This window comes from Cydia pomonella, chromosome 18 (genome assembly GCF_033807575.1).
Source record: "Cydia pomonella isolate Wapato2018A chromosome 18, ilCydPomo1, whole genome shotgun sequence".
Classification (NCBI taxonomy): Eukaryota; Metazoa; Arthropoda; class Insecta; order Lepidoptera; family Tortricidae; genus Cydia; species Cydia pomonella.
In genome coordinates, this window is record NC_084720.1 from 14,828,297 (window position 1) to 14,853,427 (window position 25,131).

The 25,131-nt window shown below is 37.7% G+C and overlaps 2 protein-coding genes across 2 annotated transcripts in view; both read right to left on the reverse strand.

Moving 5' to 3' along the window:
• LOC133527906 (uncharacterized) overlaps positions 1 to 10,400 on the reverse strand; it is a 71,389-nt gene extending 60,989 nt beyond the window's left edge. The window contains exon 1 of the mRNA XM_061865101.1: positions 9,851 to 10,400. Within this exon, the coding sequence (XP_061721085.1) occupies positions 9,851 to 10,400 (550 nt within the window). The remainder of the gene's footprint in view (positions 1 to 9,850) is intronic.
• Positions 10,401 to 11,691: 1,291 nt separating this feature from the next.
• Positions 11,692 to 14,282, reverse strand: LOC133527907 (uncharacterized protein K02A2.6-like). The gene has a single exon (XM_061865102.1). It carries the CDS (start codon positions 14,158 to 14,160, stop codon positions 11,692 to 11,694), a length of 2,469 nt encoding a protein of 822 aa, XP_061721086.1. The 5' UTR covers positions 14,161 to 14,282.
• Between the last annotated feature and the right edge of the window lie 10,849 nt (positions 14,283 to 25,131).

Sequence of the window (25,131 nt, forward strand, 5' to 3'; positions counted from 1 at the left end):
ATTAGTGGTCATTTTTCCATACATACTTTTTCATCATTTTTCTATCTGGATTTTGGCCCTAGATGAATATTTTTTTCAGTATTACCTGTACCTGTTATATGTACGTATTGATTTTTTGATATTCTTGTTTTTATAAGAACTTGCTTACTTAAAAAAACGCTAAAAACGGCCAAATAAATGCGCCGTAAACAGACGTCTACCATACAAAACAGGCAGCAATAAACGCAAAACAACCAGACAGATAATTTTTTCCTCATTCCGGTCCCAAAATTTCATTACGATTGGTTACATTTTGGAGGAGAAAAAGGTCGAGAACGAAACCTCGATTTCTGAGATTTACACACAGGTCTTTTCGCCTAAGCTGCAGTAGTCCTTATCGCACTCATTTTAGGGACCTCCGCTGTCAGCACGACGGAGATATTCACCTAAAATTCTCAAATCTGAGAATGGGTTCAGCTAATATTTCCTCTTAACGCTTAAGACATGTTTTTCTATGAATTTTACAAAACAATTGAAAAAATCAGAAGGTCTTGACATGACTGTAGGGATAAAAATAAATTTGATTTAACGTACGTCTATTTAATGATGCCCACAGGAAAGATTTTTAAATCATAGTAAAATGTTTTAATTTGAACCCGGAAGTACACAACTAAAATGCTGGTACCGATTACGAGTACAATACTATCGCACGAAAGGTTAATACTATCAAATCGCTATTCATAATATTTACGTAAAACGCCATATTTTACCACAAAATTAATTTGTCGCGCAAAATAATATTTTTATTAAGACCGTAATTAAAAACCCATGTGGATACTTTAATTAGCAAGTAAGCAATGAGCACTCTCGGGAAACATTCATAAAAAGGTCTGAAAAGGTAAGATATTGCTACATTTAATATCATTATCTGAGCAGCAGAGTCAGCAGCAAAAAATAACCTTTAAGACAAACCTGTCATCGCTGGCTCTTCTGCAGGTTAAATGGGGACAAAAAGGTACTGTTAAAACGACTTAAGTCAATGTAACTGTTAAACAGGTACGACATTTTGGAATTCAGGCTCTTATCTCCTGTCATCGCCAGTGCTCTTATAAGATGCTTATAATTTTTTTGTTTTATTAGCATTGGTCTAGTGTTTACAGCATATTAATAAATAATTAAATATGATAGGACATTATTATACAAATTGATTAAGTTCCATAAGGCTTGTGTTGTGGGTACTTAGACAACGATATATATATTCATGAATACTTAAATACATAGAAAACATCCACGACTCAGGAACAAATATCCACGTTCATCACACGAATAAATGCCCTTACTAGGATTTGGACTATTGGCTTCATGGGCAGGTTGTCATATTCAAAATGGAATAGTATTCGTTATAATAACAAATTATCGATCTAACTGATATCATGTGATGGCGAAAAGTCGCACAGGAAAAAAATGGCGCCGTCTTGTGTCGGAAGCCAAGTCTCATTATGAGTCGCCGAGCCAACGGAGGAAGTAAGTAACCAATCTCACCTGCACCAGTCTCATTTAAGATATACATATTAATTCAAATTTTAATTGCTAGGGTTTAACACGTCAGCCTCCGTAAACCAAGCACTGGGATGGTCAAGGCATTGTATGGAAATCTCCATACAATTTTTGAGAGTCTACTACACGAAACATGCGTCAATACACAAATCAACGTAATGGAGCATCTCCACGTTTAACCACCCGACCTTTGCTGCCGGAGTTCGCTGAATATGTGGAAGGTAATTTATGTGTATTGGCTGTAGCAGTACCCGTACACGCTCACATTAACTTGTAACCGATTATTTATATAAATTTAGAAAATAAATGCGAATGTTGCCGATTATGTGTAGGCCATATTTTATATATTCATCGTAAATATTCGGATTTTGAAATGAACATTTCATTTCTATTGTGTTTTGGTGCAAAATTCTTAATGTACTTATTTATGTCACTTTAGTGAATAGATATATAGACAGCATGTAAGAATCACAGACTGTATCTAAATACATGTCCAAAATATATGATAGCTAACGGGTGGACTGCGGACCGTATGGAGTAAGATAAGCTGATGAAAACACGCTATACACAACACAACTAAAAAAATATAAAGCTCACTTTCTATCTGTGACAACATTAATACTTGAAGCCTAGAATAAATTTAAAAGTGAAAAACTACTACCTCGGAAGAACTCTGCGTTTAAGAAATGTAACGTTCTTACGGTAGATGTCGCTTGGGTCCCCTAGCCCCATATGGTGGGAAACAATATACTTACTGGGCCCCTGGTCACTTACATCTTTCTGACAAACCGTAGATGTTATTTAATGTAGGTTCTGTATTGTTTGCTATTTTTACAAAGAATATAATCTTGAAAATAGTACGTGTCAGTATTAAAATCCAACGTTTTGTTCTAAACATTCTGCAGCGTCGGGACATGGCTGGAGCAAGTTGTCGAGTTATTATGCAGTCGCACAGTGCCTGCGCTTCGTATTTATTCTTCAAGAAGAGCAGACGAACCATTTACGTCATACGCTGCGTGGTTAGTAACAGAATTGCAGCGGTTTTTGCTCAACATTTTCAATTGGGAAAAATTTGGAGAAGAAGGAAAACTTGTTTCCACCTCTATTTTTAAAACTTCAAGTAACACAAAAAAATACATGTGTGCCAAGTTCAACGCTTTCTGACGGACGGGGCCACTTTTAAAACTAAGGAGCCCTTAATAATACGGGTACCGAAAGAACCGGCATACTAGAAAAAGAACTAGAATTAGTTTCTCATTCTTATTCTTAAAAAAATAATTACTAGTTATTTTCAGCAGGTGTAATGAGATGACGTAATCCCCATGGGCTTACCCTACTCGCACTCGCGTCGAGTATCGGATTTGAACAAGGCCGATGTCAGCGACGAATCAATGTCACAGGGCATCGAATGAAATGAATGAATGAATTAGCGAACGACTGACCACAATAATTGCAGTTCAGTTTCGAATGTTTTTAATTACATTGAGCCTTGGATTCTAGACCATTTGGCATGAACAGCAGGTATTACCTAGTTGAAGAAATATACGCAATTCGTCGTACAATGTGTTCGAGAGACCGGTTACCTGTATGCCACACTTACTCCTATTGATCTTAACTGAAATTATAAGTTACTAATTCACCTTATACATTATGTAACATGTGTATATGAACTAAAACCATTAACTCAAACCAGTTATTTTTAAAATCAACTGAGTAAGTTTTACTATAAACCTATGAATGGGAACCTATAATTGGCTCTTTGTTATTTATATATATAACTGTTGTGCAATTTATAGCTGTTGGTTCTCCGAACAATAAAAATATATATATACATTTATATTTTTGGTGGTCTGACTTTGTAATTTTCTATGGGAGAGTAATTTTCTATCACCGCACCGCTCGCCGTCGGCAGGGTGTTCATCCTCACACCTTATAATTATAACCTAAATGGTCGCGTACTGTGCGGTTCAAGAGGAATTTCCTCCCGCGGACGCTCCGGCTGTGGAATGAGCTCCCTTTCGAGGTTTTCCCGAGGGTCTACAGTATGGGGTTCTTCAAAAAAAGGAGTGTAGAGGTTTTTAAAGGGTTGGCAACGCGCATGTAACACCTCTGGAGTTGCAGGCGTCCATGGGCTGCGGTGACTGCTTACCATCAGGCAGGCCGTATGCCGTCGTGGTATTTAAAAAAAAAATTGTGATTTCGGGGATGACCCCATAATAAAAGTTGCTCAGTAGGACCTTAATATTAACGGGATTGAGTAAATGGTTTTAGTTAATATATAATGTATTTTCAATTGTAAAATAAAATTCCTCTGGAGATAAAAAATCACCGTCCGCTCCGCCAATCACCCAGCCCTCACTGCATCCCCTCTGCACATGTACGACATGAAGCAGCTATTTTATACGGCGCTGTCGATGAACTATTGTCTAGATCGTCGTACGCAAAGGGATACCTAAACGTCTGCATTTGCTCTCGATTGTGGCAAATGAAAATTGCTGGCTGTCTGGTTGGGGTTAGGTTGTGTGTTGAATTTAATCAGACGGTGGAGAGAAGTAGATGACTGGACTAAAAAAGACGAAAGCTAAAAAAGATCATTATTTTTTGGTAAACGTGATACATAATATTAAGGCCAAAGAAAAATTATTAGAAATGTGTTAATACTTGGCTAGATAGAAATACCTATAACAGAAAACTCTGACACTTAAATGGATCTTCGGTATACAAATTTGTATAACTCTTTCATATTACAGCGCAATTTATTAAAACTGTGAGTTTAGTGAAAAACCATGGTTAGAAACGGCATAATTCAGTATATTTTCTTGTAAACATCTAAGTAAATTAAATTAGTTAAATGATACAGAAATATTATTTTGTAGGAGAGTGCCTTAATCTCTTGTCAGCAAGTGATATTTTACGACCACTTACTTAATTAAGTTCTCAAAGACAAAAACGAAAACCTCTCTTGAATGCAACACTGTACGCGCACCGCAAAGTCGGAAGATTGTCTGCGCTGCGGTTTTTCCCATACAGAACCCGCTGAAATACGAAACCCGACTGAAATACGGAACCCTATTTCTCTGGTCTAGTGAAGTACATTCACTCAATTTATAGTTTTGTCTAACGAGACTGAGAAATGCATTTTGTAAGGAATATGGGGAATATCAATGTAATGGATTTTTATGCTGGATATTTTATGTGAAGGATTTGCTTTACGGAAATTGCAAAATCGAGAGGTGGGTAATGGTAAGTTTTCTTTATGAGTTAGATAAACTAGTACCTACATTGATAAGGGAAATAATATGGTCAACATTGTTACGAATATCATACAATTTTCATCTATACATTCTTTAATTCCTTGTCCTTAGTGATATTAACTCAACAGGATTACTGCGAGTGAGTTCGCCGCTAGAGACACAAGTGTAGCGTATGGACATGTCGCTATTGTGTTTTTAATAATTGTTAGGACTGTTTTTAGAATTATGCAAATGACAAAAATGTAAGATAAATTAAGTAGAAGAAATAATACATCTTATTTGCTAGAAATGTGGAACATAATGCAACTAGTGATCAAAAGTACGGTAGCCATTATTGCTAGGTAATATTCCTTTAAACATAACAAATGCAACAAGTTCTAAAGAGAAGAAAATCGATACACTTCTATAACATTCCACAGTTCCATGGAACAGGCCTTTATTACCCGGCAGGTATTGTGGCAGTTATTTCATTACGCCTGGTGCCGTGATCCGTGACAACGTTTATTAAGCAGCTTTAATTATGTACGCGGGGGACGACGGTCATTCGTTTTCCCTTGTAATATTCCGAGTAAGGTTTTTCGACTGAGGCAAAGAGGCATATTTTGTCCAGTTGTGTGCTTTTTTCACCGTAAAAGTCCTAGCCGAAAAGTTTTAGTGATAAAAAAGTTACAATTTTTCAAAGTCACGTAAGATTTAATAGTTCTTTATTTCTGGCCGTGATCTACCTACTGTTGATTCGCATTACCTACTCATTCTAAAACTACATTTTGATTTAATATTTTTTTAACGTAGACAAAGTAAATGTAGGTAGTATGCTTGTTTATACTTCTGCACCGGGCGTGAAACAGGCACTTGAAGTGTTTCCTCGAAAACTCAAAGTAACGATCCCGGTTCGATGTAATTTGACGAACGAAATGCAAAGTACGTGACGCGCAGCAGCTTTGGAACGAGTTTCATGTTCTTTATAACTTGAGAAATGTTTTTACATTTGATATACCCATGGACGGCATTTTTATATACAACCTATTTATCATATTTTTATTATTAAATTTAAGAGTGCTTTGTTTGTTACATCGAAAGGTTTTCACGCTTTACATAAGTCTTAACCACAAATGAAATTTTGGGAACACAAGAAATGTTTATTTTTAACGCATGTCCTTTATTTTGTACTCGACGAGTGATAGTGCATACTCGTAGTAAGGAAGAAAATATTGTCCTTTAAACTCGTCGGAGTCAAACAGATATTACAGTGACCCCACTAACATGTATGTCACATGAGTTACCGTGATCAGCGTGCATTATTCTATTATATGACAGATTATGTTCAAAACTATTTTTTTACTAGGAGATACGAGTAAGTTTGCAAGCGTAACTAAATGAAAAATGGAAAAAATAGATGCCGGGCTAGACTTAAACCTGCAACTTTTTGGAAAATTTTGCCTCTGGTAATGCCTCTAGTAAGACTCGGTAGCAGTGATTATACCGGTGTTCCAAAAGGCCGCAGGTTCGAGTCTTCCTGAGTCTTTCCATTGTTTCTTTAATTTAAAAAAGACCATGTTCAGTTTCATATACAAAATATTTACGAATATTTTAATTTTATTTCCTTAATTTGTACCGAGCGTGTAACAGGCCCTTGAAACATTTTCTCAAAGAAGACTCGAAGTAATAACCCTCTAGCACGACGAAATTTAGAGAAATGCAGTAACTCACGACTGCTTTGGCATGAGTTTCTTGTTCTATATTTACTTGAAAAGTTTTGTATAACCTATGGCTGAATTTAAAGTAGATGCCGTTAAAAAAAACTTTAAATTGCATTTCTGAACATTTAAAAAGTCACTTTGTACCCAAGAGTATACTTAGGCTTGCACATTCTCTGGTCCTGTGGACCACTAGTATCAAAAATAAGTACCTACTTGGGGCGGCACGTATTACAAACCTATGATACAGAACATTACGGCCCAAAAAATCTGGAATTTCCTGGATTCAACGGGCATTAGTTATGAACTTTAAAGGGCTGTCACAATAGATCACTGCTTGGTCGACGTGGCACTCAAAGGCCCACAAAAACTTAGGTACTATTACTCCTCTATAAGTAAAACTGTGTTATTCCTTTTATACAAATAATAGCTTTGTGAATCAATTCGTTCGTAATCCGATTCTCAAGTTTGGTCACCGATCAACTAAGCGTAAATAAATAATAAGTACCTGGGCGACCGAGCTTTGCTCGGTTATAACTATTTATTGTAATATGGTGGTGTATAGGTGATAATCTTAACTAATTTTTTTTAATAAATTAAACTTGTCTAAAACAATAAAAATAAAAAAATTAATAAACTTGAACATATAAAAAAAAACAAAAGTTAGTCACCAGGCGAGATTCGAACCCGTAACACTCGTTTAGCAGTCCGCGTCTTAACCCGCTGGACCAGACGGACAGTGGCCGGCAACACGAATTTGCGACCATATTCTGCGTCGAAAGAAAAACGCATGAAAACTCGACCGGAAATATATATATATATATATATACAAGAATTGCTCGTTTAAAGGTATAAGATTAAGTTGGTACTCTACTTACGTAAGTATATTTTTCATTTAAGTCCATGATTCAGGCCCGATATCAAAGAGATTTTTTCCAGAGCCCCGTGCAGTTTGTCGTCACGTAGTGCAAGGTACGTGACTCGTGGCACCTTTGGACCGTTTCGCTTTTCACTTTATTCCGAATTCATGAGCCCCCCGTCATTTTGAAGGGGATGACGTGTCCTATTTCATTCCACTTGCAAAATGTTGGAGGTATATGATTTCATTTAATGCTTATTACATGTTGACTGTAAAATGTAAAGACTATGTTAAATAATACCTTTGTTAAAATGAAATTGACTTCTAAAAGGATAAAATAAAATATGATAATAACAACAGATATGTTTGAGGTCGTTGTTTCCTTTTTTGAAGTCGGTTAAAAAGGAATTTAAAACTTTTATGTAATAATTACCTCACTACACTAAATTTCAGAATTAAAAACATATATTTCATTTTTAAGTAAGATTCCACAAATTTATACTAATAAAGAGGGAAAAGGACTAGTACTTAAACTAATACTGTATTTTCTTTTTTCATACTTTCTAACTTTGTATATAGTAACAAATTATTTTCTATATTTTATAATAGCTGGTAGCAGTGTCTCACGGGTGTCGTCGATCCGAGATTTAGGGATTACTCTGGATGCTAAACTCTCCTTTGTTGAACACATAGATAATATTGTGGCGAGAGCATATAAAAAAATAGGAATGATTTTGCGTTTAAGTAAACCATTCAAAAGTACATTCACGTTAAAAGTTTTGTATTACTCTTTCGTCCGTAGTATTTTGGAGTTTGGCAGTGTTGTTTGGAGCCTACATTTTGGCATTCATAAGTCACGACTTGAAAGGATTCAGAATTTTTTTTGTAAGTCCCTTGATTACAGAACCGGCCGCTATAACTGTGATTATTTTTCGTCAGCAGCTAGACATAGTCTCCCTCCATTGGAGAAAATAAGAGCATATCTAGATGTTTTATTTTTATTTAAAATTATTAGAAATCACATAGTTTCTAACCTTTTATTAGATAGCGTTTCCTTCAAAATCTCTCGTTTCCACTCACGTTCTAAACCCACATTTTCTATTTCCTCCTGTGGCACACAGTATGCTAAAAATTCTTTCTTTAGGCGCACTTGTTATTTGTATAATGAATCTCTTAACGATATAGATATTTTTGTTCATAGTTTGTCCGTGTTCAAGAACAAAGTTCGGCAAATTTTGTTTTCTAGAAATTGATCAATTTGGTTCCAGTCATATTTTTCATACTTTTGTATGTTTTCTTAACTTACTTGCATGTAGTACACAACTAAACCGGTAATTTATAATTGCGTAATTTACATTTCTATGTAATAGTTTTCTTAGTAATGTAGGAAACTTTAGGCCTATTTTTAGTTCATTTACTTTAGAGATATTTGTAAAAGGCTGTTTGTTTTCTAAATAAAAAAAAAAAAACCATTTTAGGTGAATTGAAAAAGGAGAAGCCATGTTTCCTAAGAACAGATGTGGCTATCTCTCATAGTTTCTGACTTCTCCATACTGACCGTTTTGGATTTGTCACCCTGTATACTTCTGAAAGGGAATTGTACAGAAATATAACTATTTTGAAAAGTATTCGAGGGTGACAGATACTTTTGGCGCATTGTTTCATCCATTATTATTGATGCGGCCTGTACTTAAACTACTTAAATCATGAATCATGTATTAAATATGCTATCCTAAACCCTCTCAAACTTTACCAACATGCATGCACACGAGTAAGCACAGTTCAAGCCAAGTAATATGATAGAAACTAATTACTCTACTCGGCCATTAACTCGGCTCGATTGATCACTCGGCCGGTCACCGGCCAACTTACACTAACTTCACTAACTAACCAACACTACTGATAAAGGGCTTAACAGACATTGTTTTCTTGTAAATAGTCGTCTAATTGGTGGTAGGGTCGCGAGGAGCAGATGATGCTGGCTAATATCGTGCATAATGATAATTACCAGTGCCATTACGATATTACTCGTACTTGTATAATAGTATTTTATACAATCGTAATATGAATAGAGAGCTTTTCAGTCGAGTAGCGTGTTTAGACAACGAAACTTGCTGAGTTGCCTAAGTCAGGTACGAGATTGAAAAGCTTGATTATATCACATACTACATATACTCATATACAATACTTCCTCTAGCCATCTAAAATAATACTTTTTCACAAAAATTTGGTATCTCAATAGACTAAAATGTAATACAAAGTGTCTTTTATATTAATAAATTGAGGTATTTAGTAAAACAACCGTTCGGACCAATGACTGGTTTATTACTGGAACATGCAGGTACAGCGTCAACAGTCAATACATATCACTCCTCCCACATTATTCTGGGAACCTGACAACAAACAGACAATATTTCAGACATAAGTATCTTCAAAGAGATAGGTACATTATTATACTTATAACTATTTATAATTAACCCTTTTAGTTCTAGGCCTTAAATTACATCGGCGCGGAACCGGATCCGACTGGTTATCGGGCTGCTCGCTCTGGGCTAGCTGCTGCTGCGCGCGCGGGCGCAGCAGTTGCGAGTCCGCGGAGGCCGCGGGGGACAGGGGCGCTGCAGGGCTCGCGGGAGCCGAGCCGGACGCGGGGCCCGCGGGTGCAGAGCTTAGCGTTTCTGATTCTGGCACCGGTCGATCCGTTTCCTCTCCCCCCACATTATTATCATCACACTCATAAAAGTCGTTGTCGGATGCAATATCTAGTGGCTCGTTTATATCTTGATCAATATTTTCAATTGCGTCCGGCCTCGACAATGACATAGGAGAGCACGGAGATGAGGGTTGCAACGCCTGTGCCGTCGGCGCCGGAGCGGGCGAAAAGGTCATAGGCCGCGGGGAAGGTGCGGAAACAGGCGCAGGCGGCGGCGGCAGCGACTGGTTTGCTTGCGCAGCGTTATCAATATTATCAACAACCGACCCACCTGAATATCGCAACAGCTGATCGACATGACGTATACATTTACCGATATCTCTAACGTATACAGTAAACATCCTATTCCCGACTTTATTTATTATTGTTCCCACGCGCCATACAGGCTTTTGAGCAACAAAGCATCGTACTAAAACAACTTGACCCACATCAAATTTACGAGCACCTGCTAAACCAACCTGCTCGTTATTACTATCAGGTTCTTTGCTAGGTAAAATTAAATCGAGTTTACTACGTAAATCCCTACCGAACATGAGTTTTGCAGGTGTTTCGTTGGTGCTACAATGAACACTGTTGCGATATTCAAATAAAAAACTTAACAATCGCTCATTAATAGCCTCTGTTGACATTTTATTATCAAAACTTTGAATACATTTTATCATTTTTTTTGAAATTTTTGCACATATCTCGGCCTGACCATTACTGCAAGGATGGTAAATTGGTGAGTTTAAATATTTTATCCCATTAATTGCACAAAAATGTCTAAATAAGTCACTATTTATTTTTGGGTCATTATCTGACACTATAGTTTTGGGTAAGCCGAATGTTGAAAATAGGTATTTTAATTTTACAATTAGGGATCTTGATGAAACATCTTTACTCATATGTACGCACTCCAACCATTTGCTGAATGCATCTACCACGACCAAGTACATCCTTTGCCCAACCTGCACGTAGTCAATATGAATACGTTCCCAGCATGCGCGCGCGCGAGGCCACGGAAGGGGCGAGCGGGGTGGGGCGGTCCGCAGCTTACTGCATACGGTGCAATTTTGCACAATGCGTTCTATATCGGAGTCCAAACCTGGCCACCAAAGTTTACCGCGCGCAATACTCTTAGTTTTTACGATTCCTAAGTGTCCCCTATGCAATTCCTCTAACACGCGTGCCCTATAAGCCGGAGGGACAACTATTCGATGACCGCGTAAAATACAACCCTTTTCGACTTCTAAATCGGTTTTACATCTAAAATATGGTTGAATATTTTTGCATTTAATTTTACGCGGCCACCCGTTTTTAATGTACTTCATAACAATTTTCATTGTTTTGTCTAAGGCCGTCGCCGCCCTAATATCTTCAAACGATATTGGCAAAGTATTCTCGTCTAAAAAGTTTAAGTATGAACTTCCCTCGTCAATGTTTAACTCAGACGGATTTACTACTTTCGGCGGTGCCCTAGAGAAATAGTCGGCCACAACATTTTTGTCACTAGTAATGTAACTAATGACGTAGTTGTAGGCTGATAAGTAAATAGCGTACCGTTGTAAACGCGAAGCCGCCATAACGGATATGCCATTTTTCTTGCCAAATATGGCAAGTAGGGGTCGGTGGTCAGTTTTGAGTACAAATGGTTCACTTCGCCCGTAAAGGTACTGGTGAAAATGTTTCACTCCGTACACGATGGCTGCGGCTTCTTTGTGGACCTGGCTGTAATTTTTTTTCGCTGGGTGTAAGTGCCCGGGAGGCGAAAGCCAGGGGTCGCTCGTGACCTTCCGGCCCAAGCGATATCACGGCACCCAGGCCGGCGGGTCCAGCGTCAACACTCAAAACCAGTCGCGCTTCTGGGTCAAAATGAGTTAGGACTCGCCCCGAAGCCATCTCCCGCTTAATCGCGGTAAATGCCTTCTCCTGCTCGGGGCCCCATCTCCATACAGCATCGACCTTAAGTAATTCGTGCAAGGGATTAAGTACGCTTGAGGCACGCGGTATAAACTTACGATAATAATTAATAAACCCTAAAAACCGCTTTACATCTAAAACATTATTTGGACGAGGGGCATTAACTATTGCCTCAATCTTCCTCGGGCACGTTCGAAGACCGTTTTTATCAATAACGTAACCTAAATATGTGACGCTCGATTTAAAGAACTCGCACTTATCCTTTTGTAATTTTAAACCGGCGTCCTTAATTCGAAATAATACTTCACGCAACCTTTCCAAATGAGTCGCCTTATCCGGGCCCGTGATACACACGTCATCCAGCCAGATGCTCACTCCGTCTATTCCTACCAGCAGGGTTTCCATTGTTCTCTGAAATATAGCCGGCGCATTGGCCAGACCATATACGAGCCTGGTATATTGAAACAACCCCCGCGTGGTGCTGATGGTAGTGAGCTCCCGAGACTCGTCACCCAATACGAATTGGTTATACGCATTGCTCAAATCCAGCTTTGTAAAACGTTCGCCGCCCCCCAACTTCGCAAATACTTCTTCTATGCGCGGCATAGGATATTTGTCTATAATCAAGTCTTTGTTTAGTGTTACCGAATAATCGCCTGCAATTTTAATTTTCCCGTTCTCCTTCAAAACCGGAACAATTGGAGTCGCGTACTTCGAAAAGTTAACTGGTACCAGTATACCTAAACCAACAAGACGTTCGAGTTCCTCATCAACTTTGTGCTTAAGGGCAAAGGGGACTGGCCGGGGCTTAAAAAAACCTGGTACAACATTTTCCTTAAGGCGAAGTGAAATTTTAAATTTATTAAATTTCCCCAAACCCTCGCTGAACAAATCGGCATAAGAATGTAATAATTGCCGGACCTCCCCGGCGTAATGGTCAATGGCTATACTATTATTATTATAATATTCCTCAGTAGTAAATTTGATGCCGAATTTAGCCATAAAATCACGGCCAATTAAGGGTGGGCCTCCTTTAGGTATCACATATATCTTAAGAACGTCTTTAATTGAATTATACTCAGCATTTACTAACAATACACCCATTGGCGTCATTTTATGCCCGTTATAAACACACAATTTAATGTTGCAGTCGTGTAACTGAATATGAGAAAAATATTCTTTATAACATTTATCGGAAATCACACTTATTCCAGAACCCGAGTCTAATTCCATGTAAAATTTGTCGCCGTTGATTAATACAGTTAAAATAATCGGATCGTAATGTTCATACCTTAAATTGTATAGCGCACACTCCTCACAGTCCTCGCAAGAAGTTTCCGTTTCTCCTTCCTGTGCTTGGATATTGTGAAATTTTAGTTTGCATACTTTCTTTAGGTGTCCCTTAACACCACACTTGCCGCACTTATAACCTTTATAACGACACGTTTCCGCACTGTGGTTCTTCATCCCGCAAATATTACATCTATTTACTACATCACGTTCATGCCATTTGGAACCCGATGCGATGTCCGTAGCACGACCGGCGCCAGTTCCGCCACCGCGGCTGGCACGGCCACGGGCGCCGCCGCGCCCAGGGCTCGCCGCGTATGCCGCACGGAAAACCGGCTCCTCCTTTATCGGCACGTTACCGATACTGCCAGTCTCGCCTACCATCGCCTGGGCTTGCCTAGCACTAGCCGCTTGCTCTGCGACCTCCAACGCCTTGGCGAACGTAAGGGTCGCCGCGTCTTGCTCAAACAGCTTGTCGCGCTCGGGGCCGGAACCCAAACCGAGTACGAAACGGTCCGTCAGCACCGTCTCCAGGGCGTTGCCCAGGTCGCAATGACTTGCCAACCCGCGTAGCCGCGCCGCCCAATCTCCTAAAGACTCGTCTGGATTTTTCGTCGCACTGTAGAACTTCGCCTTATTAGCAAACGAACACTTTTTAATTTTAAAATGTTTATCCAAAACAGCAATAAGTTCGTCATACGTATGCGCTTCTAAATCACGAGGGTACACGAGATTACGTGCCAAGCGATACGAATCGTCCGAAAGATGCGTTATTAACACTGCACATTTGTTATCAGCTGTAATACTATTAGCGTTTACTTTAAAAAATTGAGTTAATTTGCCCTTAAAAATAGACCACTCTCCGGATTTGTAATCGAAATTATGCAAAGAACCGAGATAAGAGTGCGCCATATTTGTTTTTATTGCGTGGGTACTCTCGCGTCGTCGCCAGTGAGGTATTTAGTAAAACAACCGTTCGGACCAATGACTGGTTTATTACTGGAACATGCAGGTACAGCGTCAACAGTCAATACATATCATAAATACATTTCATATTATAATTTGATTTATTTATTTAGTCGTATGGCATATTTCAATTCTTGGTCGCTTTACAAATTTACAAATTAATATCTAAGGTCTTCACCCAATGGGCTGCGTTTTCGCTTAGCTTAAGTAACTCCAGAGGATCTCCCTTGTACTTTATTTTTGGACACTCATGGACAATGTGGTAAATGGACTGTACAGGTGCTCCACAGTCGCACTTCGGTGTATCTCGCCACCCACACTTATTATATTATAATTTGATTTAAAAGTACTAAGTATTGTATTTATTTAAAAATATAACTAAGTATCTTAACCCAACAATTATTAAGAATCGTCTGTATGAATGCCACGTAACATCGGATCAGATAAAATTATTATAGTATTATTACAACTCCCACAGCAGACAGACCTGTTTCAGATTTTCCCCTTTTTTAAAGTGTTAACAGTGGCATTTTTTATAATATGATGACTGTTATATTAAAATAAAAATAAAATAATCGTTTTGCTTAATAATTATCATAAGCTTAAATTAACATTAAATTGCTTTATTTAAGACCCACTAAGGATCAATACTGTTTGTGACACTTTTAATCTTACAACGAATGTGAGTAGGTACGCACAAACGTATTAACTAACTATATACCTACATATTTATTTATTTACACATCTAACCTCTCTGCAAACATGGCTAGGATGCTGTTTGTGCTGTCCCTCACCCTGCATATCAACGAAGCGGCTCTTTTTTTCTTAATTCGATTTAATAGATGTAAACAATGTACCCAAACAAACATTAAACCAAAGTTTTTATATATGTATATAGGCTATTAGGCTCCCCTTTACTTTTGTTCCATCCGAGCTATTTTTTTTTTTAATACCTCGTCGGTGGCAAACAAGCATACGGCCCACCTGATGGTTAGCAGTCAAACATTTTGTCATAATTTAAAGTACCGGTTATGTAAAACAACATTTCTGTTATTTTTTCCTTTACGCATTTAAAAAAATCGTTGGAATTCTGAGAGGTAAAATATAAATTCAAAGATTTTATCTTTATTAGCATTTCGTATTTAATTGAGAGGGTTTGTTTTCTGTGTATTTTTTTCTTTTTCCTTATTTTTATTCGTTGAGTTGCGGCAGGGCTCAATTAAATAATGGAATTTAAATTTATTTTATTGTAAACTGAAATCTGTTCAATATTAATGAATAATCGGACTGAATACCATAAATAAGTTAAACAGGCAATAATGATCTTTGAAATATTACTAAACATCATCTAAAAAGAGGCGCTTTATGACATTGTCTTACACACCAAATACGAAGTAAAAATGTTCGTGTTTTTTGTAACAACCTCTCAAAAACGAACAATCTACCAAGTGATATATTATTTATATACAGCCTACGGGTGCGTAAAGTTCCTTCAAGAAAAGGGACCTCTCAATTTTTTCGATGTTTCCTATTTAGGTCGGGACGCAGCCACGCGGAGGTGAACTGAAATTACGGTCTGCGAAGCCTGAAAAATCCTTTCAGTTACATTTTCCTTGGTATGATATGTTTTGCCATGTCAACAGTAAAACATTCAGTGTGGCCGATGAACTTTTACGATGGGTGCAAGTGACAGCGTATTTTACCATACAGTGAATAGGTACATGATTAATAAATACATGATTTACGATGTATTCTAATATCATCAATATTATTTACCTACTACATTATCAAGCGCTAAAGGTTAAAACAGATTGCATCATGAAATGTAGTCTGAATATTGAGTACGTTGATTAATAAATATCTATTAAACTCAGAAGCACTACATACTTTGGCACCTCAACTTTTTAATGCAACGCAACGTTTTAACTCAACTATAATAACGCAAGTGGTTATAATAAATAGTTGAGTTAAAAACTTGCTGCACACGAAGCAAGTAAAAAAGAGACAGAACGCCGCCGCCGCCCGCCGCAGGTATGCGTGTGACAGAGAGCACACTACGTATTCACGTGCAGTGAGTGTTGTGAGTGAATTACTGTTGCTACAGCACAAAGTGCTTCTAATTTAGTAGATATTTGTAATTTTCGAAATTACTTCGTTTCCGAAGTTACCCCAATGCATCTTAATATATATTCCGCTAAGCTCTTCTACATTAAACAGAGACCGTACGTCATTGCGGGACCGCGTTGGAGCCCGATAGCCAAATAAATCTCGTGTTAGCGACCGTTTAGCAGTCAACGCTTAACATTCGTTTCTGTTTCCGACCCGGACCCTTTTATTATTGGGTCAATTGTTTTCTTCTTGTCTTTATTTTAGCAAATGCTTTAGTATTCCGTTCAGGAACAGATAATAAATATTGGTTGATTGTTTGTTTTAGTTTCGACTAATTTGAGAGTTGGTTTTTGGAGCGTATGCTAGTTCAGAAATGGGGGTAATGTTTGGTTATCTAAAATTAAGTACGTTACTTGACTGCTTAATTACTTTGCTTAAGAATTTATTAGTGTGTACGATATATTGTTATTGCAGATTCCCTTAATTGTTGGTAATATTATGTTTGGTGTTTGCGAATTAGCTACTTAGAGACATTCAGCCGTTCTTTTTAAGTAGTTAAGCTAAACAGAAAATTATATTTATAATTTTCAAAATTCGTAAGATTGTAACCATAATTCCGACGATAATATCAAAGAGAAGGTCTCTACCCAGCTAGCTGTGAAACGTATATACACCATACCTAGGCTGGTGCATTGGTAACAAAGTTTCCATAGGTAGTGGCTTATTATTATAAAAATATTAAAAATTAAACTATTATTAAATAAAACTAAAACTACAAGATATACTAATTAACAAATTCGTTTTAAAAAGCCTGCGGCATAGGATCCCATAACGCTGGCCGCGTTACCTCTCTGTATTGCCAGGGATATACGCTGGGAGAGGTAAGCGCCAGCCCTACGGTCTCCAGTGGCGTCGATCAGTTTTGTCACTCTACCCTACCTACATATATCTAAATGTACGGTATCGTACAATCACAATAAATAAACAATTATTATTTCTGTATAAATATTATATCAGGCCGCGTAGCAAACAAGCAAATCGCTTACGCTCCGCAACTGTCACGGTCACACTAATATGGAAGAGTGATAGAGAGACACAAAGCGTTTCGTTGGCGTAGCGATAGCGATTGACACCTTGGCTAGGTCGGCAGGGCTACTAAGAAAAAGGTACCATTCGGATTTAGACTACACCACTCATCATCACTGCAGACTTCATCACTGCTGTAGTTGCAGCTCCCCATTACTGCCGCAAATGTCAAAATATGGGCATCAATTTAGATAAAATAGGGACATTTGCGGCAGCAATGTAGTCGACAGTAATGTCGCGCTGCATTATTGCATGCGCGCGCGCTGCGCACGTCACGCGAAAGTACGACGTTAACCCCGCATCGTTCTTACGTCGCTACTGCCTCTAAGCCGCCTGCTGTATCCAAGCCTAAGCAGCGGTTAAAGAAAGGGGTTCAAAGCCTTCGTCAACATGTTCAAAAGAACCAATCACAGCCGGCTCTAAGGGAGTCACGATGCGACGAGGATAGTTTTAAGAAAGTAGAGAAGAGAAAGGAAACCTGCTCGTCAGAATCAATGCGGTACCGCACCGACTGGACCCAACGATTTGCTGCGCCCTGCAACACTTCAGACGCTGCTGTATGTGTCCCTTATGATGAAGGTCAATGACATTGTAAAGTATGTAAAAGTAAATTGAGGATTCGTCCTGAGGGTCGTGAAGTTGAAATCTCGACACGATGCGAGTTTTAATTATTTTATGGCGAGCGTTCCGACTGAACGTCTAGCGACCTTCAACAAGGAGCAGTTTTGGCTGAAGGGTATCAAGTTTCAGCGGTTCCGCAGCCGGTTCCCGGACCTGCAGGGTTGCGTAATAAATATCAACTGTAATGTGTTTTGTAGTTTTTAGTTTTAAAATATATATATTTTTAATATGTATGCTAATTTTAAGGTATTTATCTATGGTCTACTAATATAAAGATTTCATTCATTCATTCAATACTGCTGCAGTAAATAATGTAGCCAACTTTCATTTTATAGAGAAATTAAAATGACAAAAAGTGTAGTGTATATACTGTACGTAGTCTGAATCTAATCGGTACCTTAATATGTATCTACTTATAATGCACGGTGTTAATACACTACCTCAACACAACATACTTAGGTAATGTGCTCTAACTGAATTCGCAGCTATGCATAATCCATCAATTTTCATAATTAATACGTCGGTAGTACCCATATGAGGAGTGTCGTCACATCCCGTAGGGGAACGCTTCATTGACATACGCCATAACGAGTGTTTCGCTTAATTAAAGCGTGGAATTGAGTTGAGAAATATATGTAATTTAATTTTGATTTCATGGTAATACAGACTTAACCAGTACCGCTACCGCGAGTTTGACACTGACCTGACACTAACATACCGATTGGCTAGCATGTGCGTAACTTAATTTCTATGCATTTCATTATTCAGCGCTTCGAGCGCTTTTTGCTTAAATATACTGGCATATTAGTGCAAGCGAGCTGTATATAAAGCACGTTACGCAGACATTAGCGAATATACCAGTGTCAACTTGTCAAGCTCTTGGTAGTCGTACAATAGTAATGTACACGAATGCCAAAGGTGTGTCAAATTATGTTAATGCAAGGATAGATACAGGGCATGAATAGAAGGATCGCTAATAATATAAGACTATAATTTACTTAATGCCACGGTCTTGTGTACAAACAGCAAAATTCTTCACTGTCCATCGGTGGACCTAATGCCTCTTATAATAAGGTCCACCGGTGGACAGTTAACAGTGTGGGCGATGATATAATGAGACTGTTAGGTTGAGAAGGGAATTGCGATGCGTGTGCAAGATGAACGCTCTGGGCTATAACCGCGAAAATCTAAGTTCGTCAATTGCGTGCATTTTTCTCTGTCACTACGTACTGTGTGTGTGTACGTGTACTTGTTGTGTATTGCGTCTTAATGAAAGTAAAAGGGAAAGATCCCTGCAATATGCGAATTTCGGTTTTCGCGGTATGCCCCCTGCTTTTTGGTTAGATCATAGCGCATATTCATCGTCGCACGCATATGTTACATACTACGCATATGCCTATACATGACTAAGCTACGGCATTATCTTGTGGGGAAATAGTACGGATGCACCAAAACTCTTTATACTCCAAAAGAAACACTCGTTCGCAAACTAGCAAACATTAATGAACCGGATACATGCAAGCCACATTTCCAAACACATAATGTACTGACTCTAACAGGAATTTATGTTCTGGAAATATGCAAGTTCATTAGAAAATAATATTGGTAGGTTTTAAAAACGAGAAGAGGTTTTATCTAGAGCTTACTCTATCAGGCACAGAAACATGCTTAAGCTGCCCTCATCAAAATTGAAAATGCACTCAAAAAACACATACTTCATGGCAATAAAAATATTCTAAACTTCACATTTGACTAACTTATACATAATTTATATATTTGTTCTATTTAATTATTATCATTCTAATTTACTTTATTTATTTTTTAACGATAAATCACCAATATTTTATATTTATTACGAATTGACTATTATTATATTTCCACTACAACTACCAATTTAAACATTTGAACAAGCTTCGAACTAGTTTTTAAGACAGTCCTACGCCCTTGAAGTATCTACCAAATCTTTATGAAACACCTTTTGTAACCATGTTTTTTTTCATGAAATAAATGAAATGAAATGTTGTTTTAGGTTTTAGGTTAGAGCAAAGTACTCATACATCGCTGTAGGAAATCTTTGAACACTTAAAATTCGTCATGGTACGTCACGTACTTACCTTACGTAAGGTACCTTGACGAATTTTTACAATATCTCCAAAAATAAACAAGTGACGTCAATTATTTATTTTTGGCGTTGTCAATTAAATGCGTTGTTTTCTTATATATTTATATGAAACCAGTACCTATCATGGGAATAACTGTACTTATACAGTTTACTAATAATCGTTATGTATGAGTCGTCGAGATCCATACTTCCTCAACTTTATCTGTCTCAAAATCTTCTAACCTAACCTCACCACTAGCTGTACTTCCCAGCTGTGCCGATATTCAGCTAGTCATCGTTATAATAAAACCCAGGTTTCACAAAAACTGGGCCAGCCGGTCAACCTATCAGAATATAGATTAGCTCCGCGAACTGAGATTATAATCATAAGTCAATGTCTACCTTTAAGATTCTTTGACCTATATACATATCAATTAACTTTCTGGGGTACTTCAAGACGAGAACTTTTATAGATAATAAACAATGTCTAGACATAGTATAAATATTTACAATTTTTGTATTTTGGTTTTATTCTTGAAATATACTTAACTAGCTTTCGTCCTCGCTTTTTTGCGTAGAATGATGATGATTAATGATATAAACTTATGTCCTCCCCCGGGCCCCAACCTATCTCCAAAACAAATTTCATCTTAATTGGTTCAGCAGTTTAAGCGTGAAGAAGTAACACACATAGTTACTATTGCATTTATAATATTATGAGCTAAAAGGTAGTGTCATAGGAATTATTCATACTTTCTAGAAAGTCCCAACCATGAGTGATATGTTGTACTATTTAACGATTTTTTTTAATCTAAGCGATCTTTAATCGCGTTATCATTATCGTAAAATTGGATTAAAACGTAAAACAAAGTCATTAAAATGAAATATTTTTATATCAGTGATAACCCTATAAAGTTATTTACATTTTAAATTGACACTTATCATGTCATTCATCGGATCTATATACTAGAGGGTTGAAATATACACATTTTTGTACTAATGTTTAACAAACTGTATCTAAAAACAGTTAGAAAATATTAACGTCATTAATAGGCAGTGTAGTGAAAAATAAAGTACGTAGCCTAAACAATCCCCCGTTTGCATAAAAGTCTCTCATTCTCTTTCACCCGATATATTCTTAGTATAGGTTAGGTACAGAATAGTTTGAACCCCGGCTTGTACATAATCAATAAGTTTATGTACGAAATATCAATTTATATTTACCAGCCGCCCGAAGTCCCTAATCTACAGCTACACTAGTCCCGTTGGAACCTAGAATGGAAACCTCAAGCCATACCACCGCAGTGTTTAACCACAATAACATTTTGCTTAGTAAAGAAGCTTAGCACACCGTTTGTGCAGCAAATGTATGACAAAATCATAACGTATAAAGATGATCGAATTATCTTTTTAGTGTTGTATTCTTAAGGTAGTATTTGGATGGAGACTGCAGTAGCGTTACTCGTAGCAGCGAGAAGACGGCGACGCCATTGCCAATTTCCTTGATAAATTGCTGTCGTTACTGCATTGCTAACATGATCAGAACCTTTAATCCGTTACTTAATTAATTAAGAAAAATGACAGTGAGATCACCAATTTGCAGACGTTGCAGAATTAACGCTGCTGCACTTGCGATTCAAATGATGTCAGAAAGAGGAAACGTTTTCTTTTAACACAAAGCACACAGATTACCTAATAATAAAGTTCATAAAGGATACAATTGAGGAAAAATACGCAGGTAATTCAAAAGATTGTTGAAGTTACTGACAATAATTCTTTGAGTTTTGCCTTAGGGGAAATCTTTTCTTCACTCACATAAACGTGAAAAATGTTTGAAAAGTGTGCTTTAAAATTTTATAGCCGTGTGAGACGATTATCCTTGCCAGTGAATTTGATATTAAACTATATCTTTGAAGTCACTGTTACACAGAAAAGGCCAGGAAAATAAAAATTCTTAACTTCGTAATTTTATATTCTGCCTCTCTCCTTGGCAATTATTACTCCCATCTGATCTTGCCCTGTTTGACGTGTCGGTTCCAGCTACATTGCAGCCCTCAAGATCTTTCATGACTGAATCCACCCACGTCCCATTCAACTTTCCTCTCCCTCTGACTCCAGGGATTTTGGAATTTCAGGGTAGAATTCAATACATGTTCAGGAAGTCTCCTCTGCTTAACTTTATACAGCAGATATTAAGACACAACTACAGCATTTATTTTCTTGTAAAATTGATACCCAATGTTTTATTTTATGTGTTTTGAAGTGGGTTTTTGATCTTGTGAAAAGTCTCAATTCGTTTGTGTCCATGCAATCAATGTGCGACTAAAATGGTTGACTAACAAAAAATACTTCTTACCAAGTCCATTTGAAGCGAACCTTTGTATGGCTACCGCTATGAGCGGTACCTTTTAAAATATTGCCAGAGCGACCGCTGAATAAATTCCCGTGCTTGATCGATTCAGTGTCGATATAGCGACTGTGTCAATAAAATGGTTGCTCCGTGTGAACGTATTTTAAGTAGATATTACGTCAACAAGTTATGGTCGTTTAGTGTGTTTACACACTGCTGTGGATTTTGCTTGAAGCGGTTAAATTCGGTGAAATATCAGTCATGTGTAAAGTAGCTTAAGATAGTTTAAGCTCTTTACGTGTACTAGTAAATATTTATACCGTGAAACCATCCAACAAAAGTCCAGTACTACAATATAACTATGTTTTGACTTCGTTTTTTCTTCCAAGAGAAAAAACGAGCGCTATTTCATGAAATGTCATGCATGTGTGACAATTATACTCATCTGACTTTCCTATATTTTACGTTGTCGCTTTAGTAAGCACAATACCTTAAGAAATTGTTCCGTAAACGGAGATCAAAGCCACACTTGTGCGTAAATTGACGCAAGCACCCATTATGTTCTTAATAACGCAATTGCGAGTGCACTCGAGGGCTTATAGAGTGCGACGCCGTGTCGTGGGTGCTTTGTCTTGCTAGCTTGGTTTGTTGGTTATAGGGTATGATGGTATAACGTCAGCGGCCGATCGTAAGATCGTGAAATTCCTATGCATATAGTGAAACGTGAAAACCTTTGTCTCAGTCCCCGAGTCGACGGAGCCCCGCTACGCAGGGCTCATATCTCCTACATCGGAAGCAACCTAACGAACCTATCTTACCTATCTATTGGTTTAATGTGACCGTCAAAACATTACACAGAAACCTTACGATATGCGTAATCTTTCGATCGGCCGCCTAATTATAGATTATTTGAAAATAATATAATTTTTTTTCGTCCTGGTTCCATGCTTGTCCAGTTAGTCTTTAGGCTTCGACACACGTCACGGATAATTACATGCGGTTTGCGTTAGATTGCGGCATTTTATAGACCGATTGAATTAGTTTCACCCACTTGACATAGTTTTACGGGTACTTATCTAGAATAATATGCAGTTTGTTGCACGGATAGAGCAGTTATTGATTGCATTAAATAGATTTTTATACCTACTGTTAATAAATGGTCCTTTCTTCTTAGCTCATTTTATTTATTTTTAAACAATACAATCATTGTCTCAGAAATGTATGTATGTATGTATGTATATACTTTATTGTACATAGAAATAAAAACCACAATTTTTTAAGCCTCACCTTGAGTGATGCTACAGATTGGGATTGCCTCACGGACACCGGAATCTTGTTCCATAACTTAACGGCATGGACAGTACAGGATTTCTTGTATGTGAGTGAAAGATTGGTGCCTGATCGAAGGCGATGACCACTACCAGCACCTAAATAACTAAATCTTTCGGAAAGGTAAGGTGGCGAAGCAGGATTGAATAGAACATTGAAAAGCAATGATAGTACATGCACATCTCGTCGACGACGAAACGGAAGCCAGCCAAGCTGAGATCGGAACTGGGATACATGATCAAACTTACGTAGACCAAAAATGTATCGAATACAAATATTTTGCAATCGCTCGAGTTTGTCCTGTAACTCCTCACTAAGGTCCAAGAAAGCAGTATCAGCGTAATCTAACAACGGGAGTAAAAGTGAACAAGGGAGAGTTATTTTGGTTTGAAGAGGAAGGAAATTTTGAAGACGCCTCAGTGAGTGGAGAGAAGTAGAGAGAAGAAAGTTTATTGGTAATGTCAGAAACATGAGCTGACCAGGACAAGGTTTGATCAATGATGATACCCACGTTCTTAACTGTAGAAGAAAAAGGGATAATTGTTCCGTCAAAACGCACTCTGGGTACCATCATCTCCGACAATTTTTTTTTTTTTTTTTTTTTTTTTTTTTTTTTTTTTTTTATTTTATTGGAGAAACAACAGAAGCAAGTACAATAATAGTATAAGTGATAAGTTATACATTGCAATAGACGTGCACCTACCTCCTAAAAACGCTCTCACTAAGAACTATATATAATATAGGTAAGGTAATGCTACAGTAAACTATGCTAAACTTAACGCGCTCTAGCGACTAGATGGCAATGATACAAATTGTACGAAGACACTAAGTTGTCTCACCTAGTATTTCAAGGATTTGTTTTTTGAAACTTACTCTACTTGTATTGAAAATGTCTGCGGCCGTGAACATTTTATTGTATGTATTTTATTGTAATTTGGACACAAAATAAGGACCACCAATGACAATTGCTTGCGATTTTTTTGCATTAACTTTCAAACCAATACACTAGACCCTACTCATAGTGTTGTGTTCCTGCCGGTGAGTAAGGTTGCCAGAGCTCAACGAGGGGGGGTGGGTTTAGAGTCGGCAACGCGCATGTAACTCCTCTAGAGTCGCAGGCGTACATAGGCTACGGAGACTGCTTACCATCAGGCGGGCCTGCTGCGTATGCTTGTTTGCCATCGACGTAGTATAAAAAAAAACCAAACTTATTCGCCCAGCAACAAATTGATTCAAGGTCGCCATTTATTCTATTAATTAAAGATGAAAAATCATCAATGCTAGCCGCTGCGTAAATCTGCAAATCATCCGCGTAAAGGTG

Bases quoted from the DNA above. Each gene is read 5' to 3' on its own strand.
- LOC133527907 (XM_061865102.1), bottom strand. From the start codon at position 14,160: ATGGCGCACTCTTATCTCGGTTCTTTGCATAATTTCGATTACAAATCC.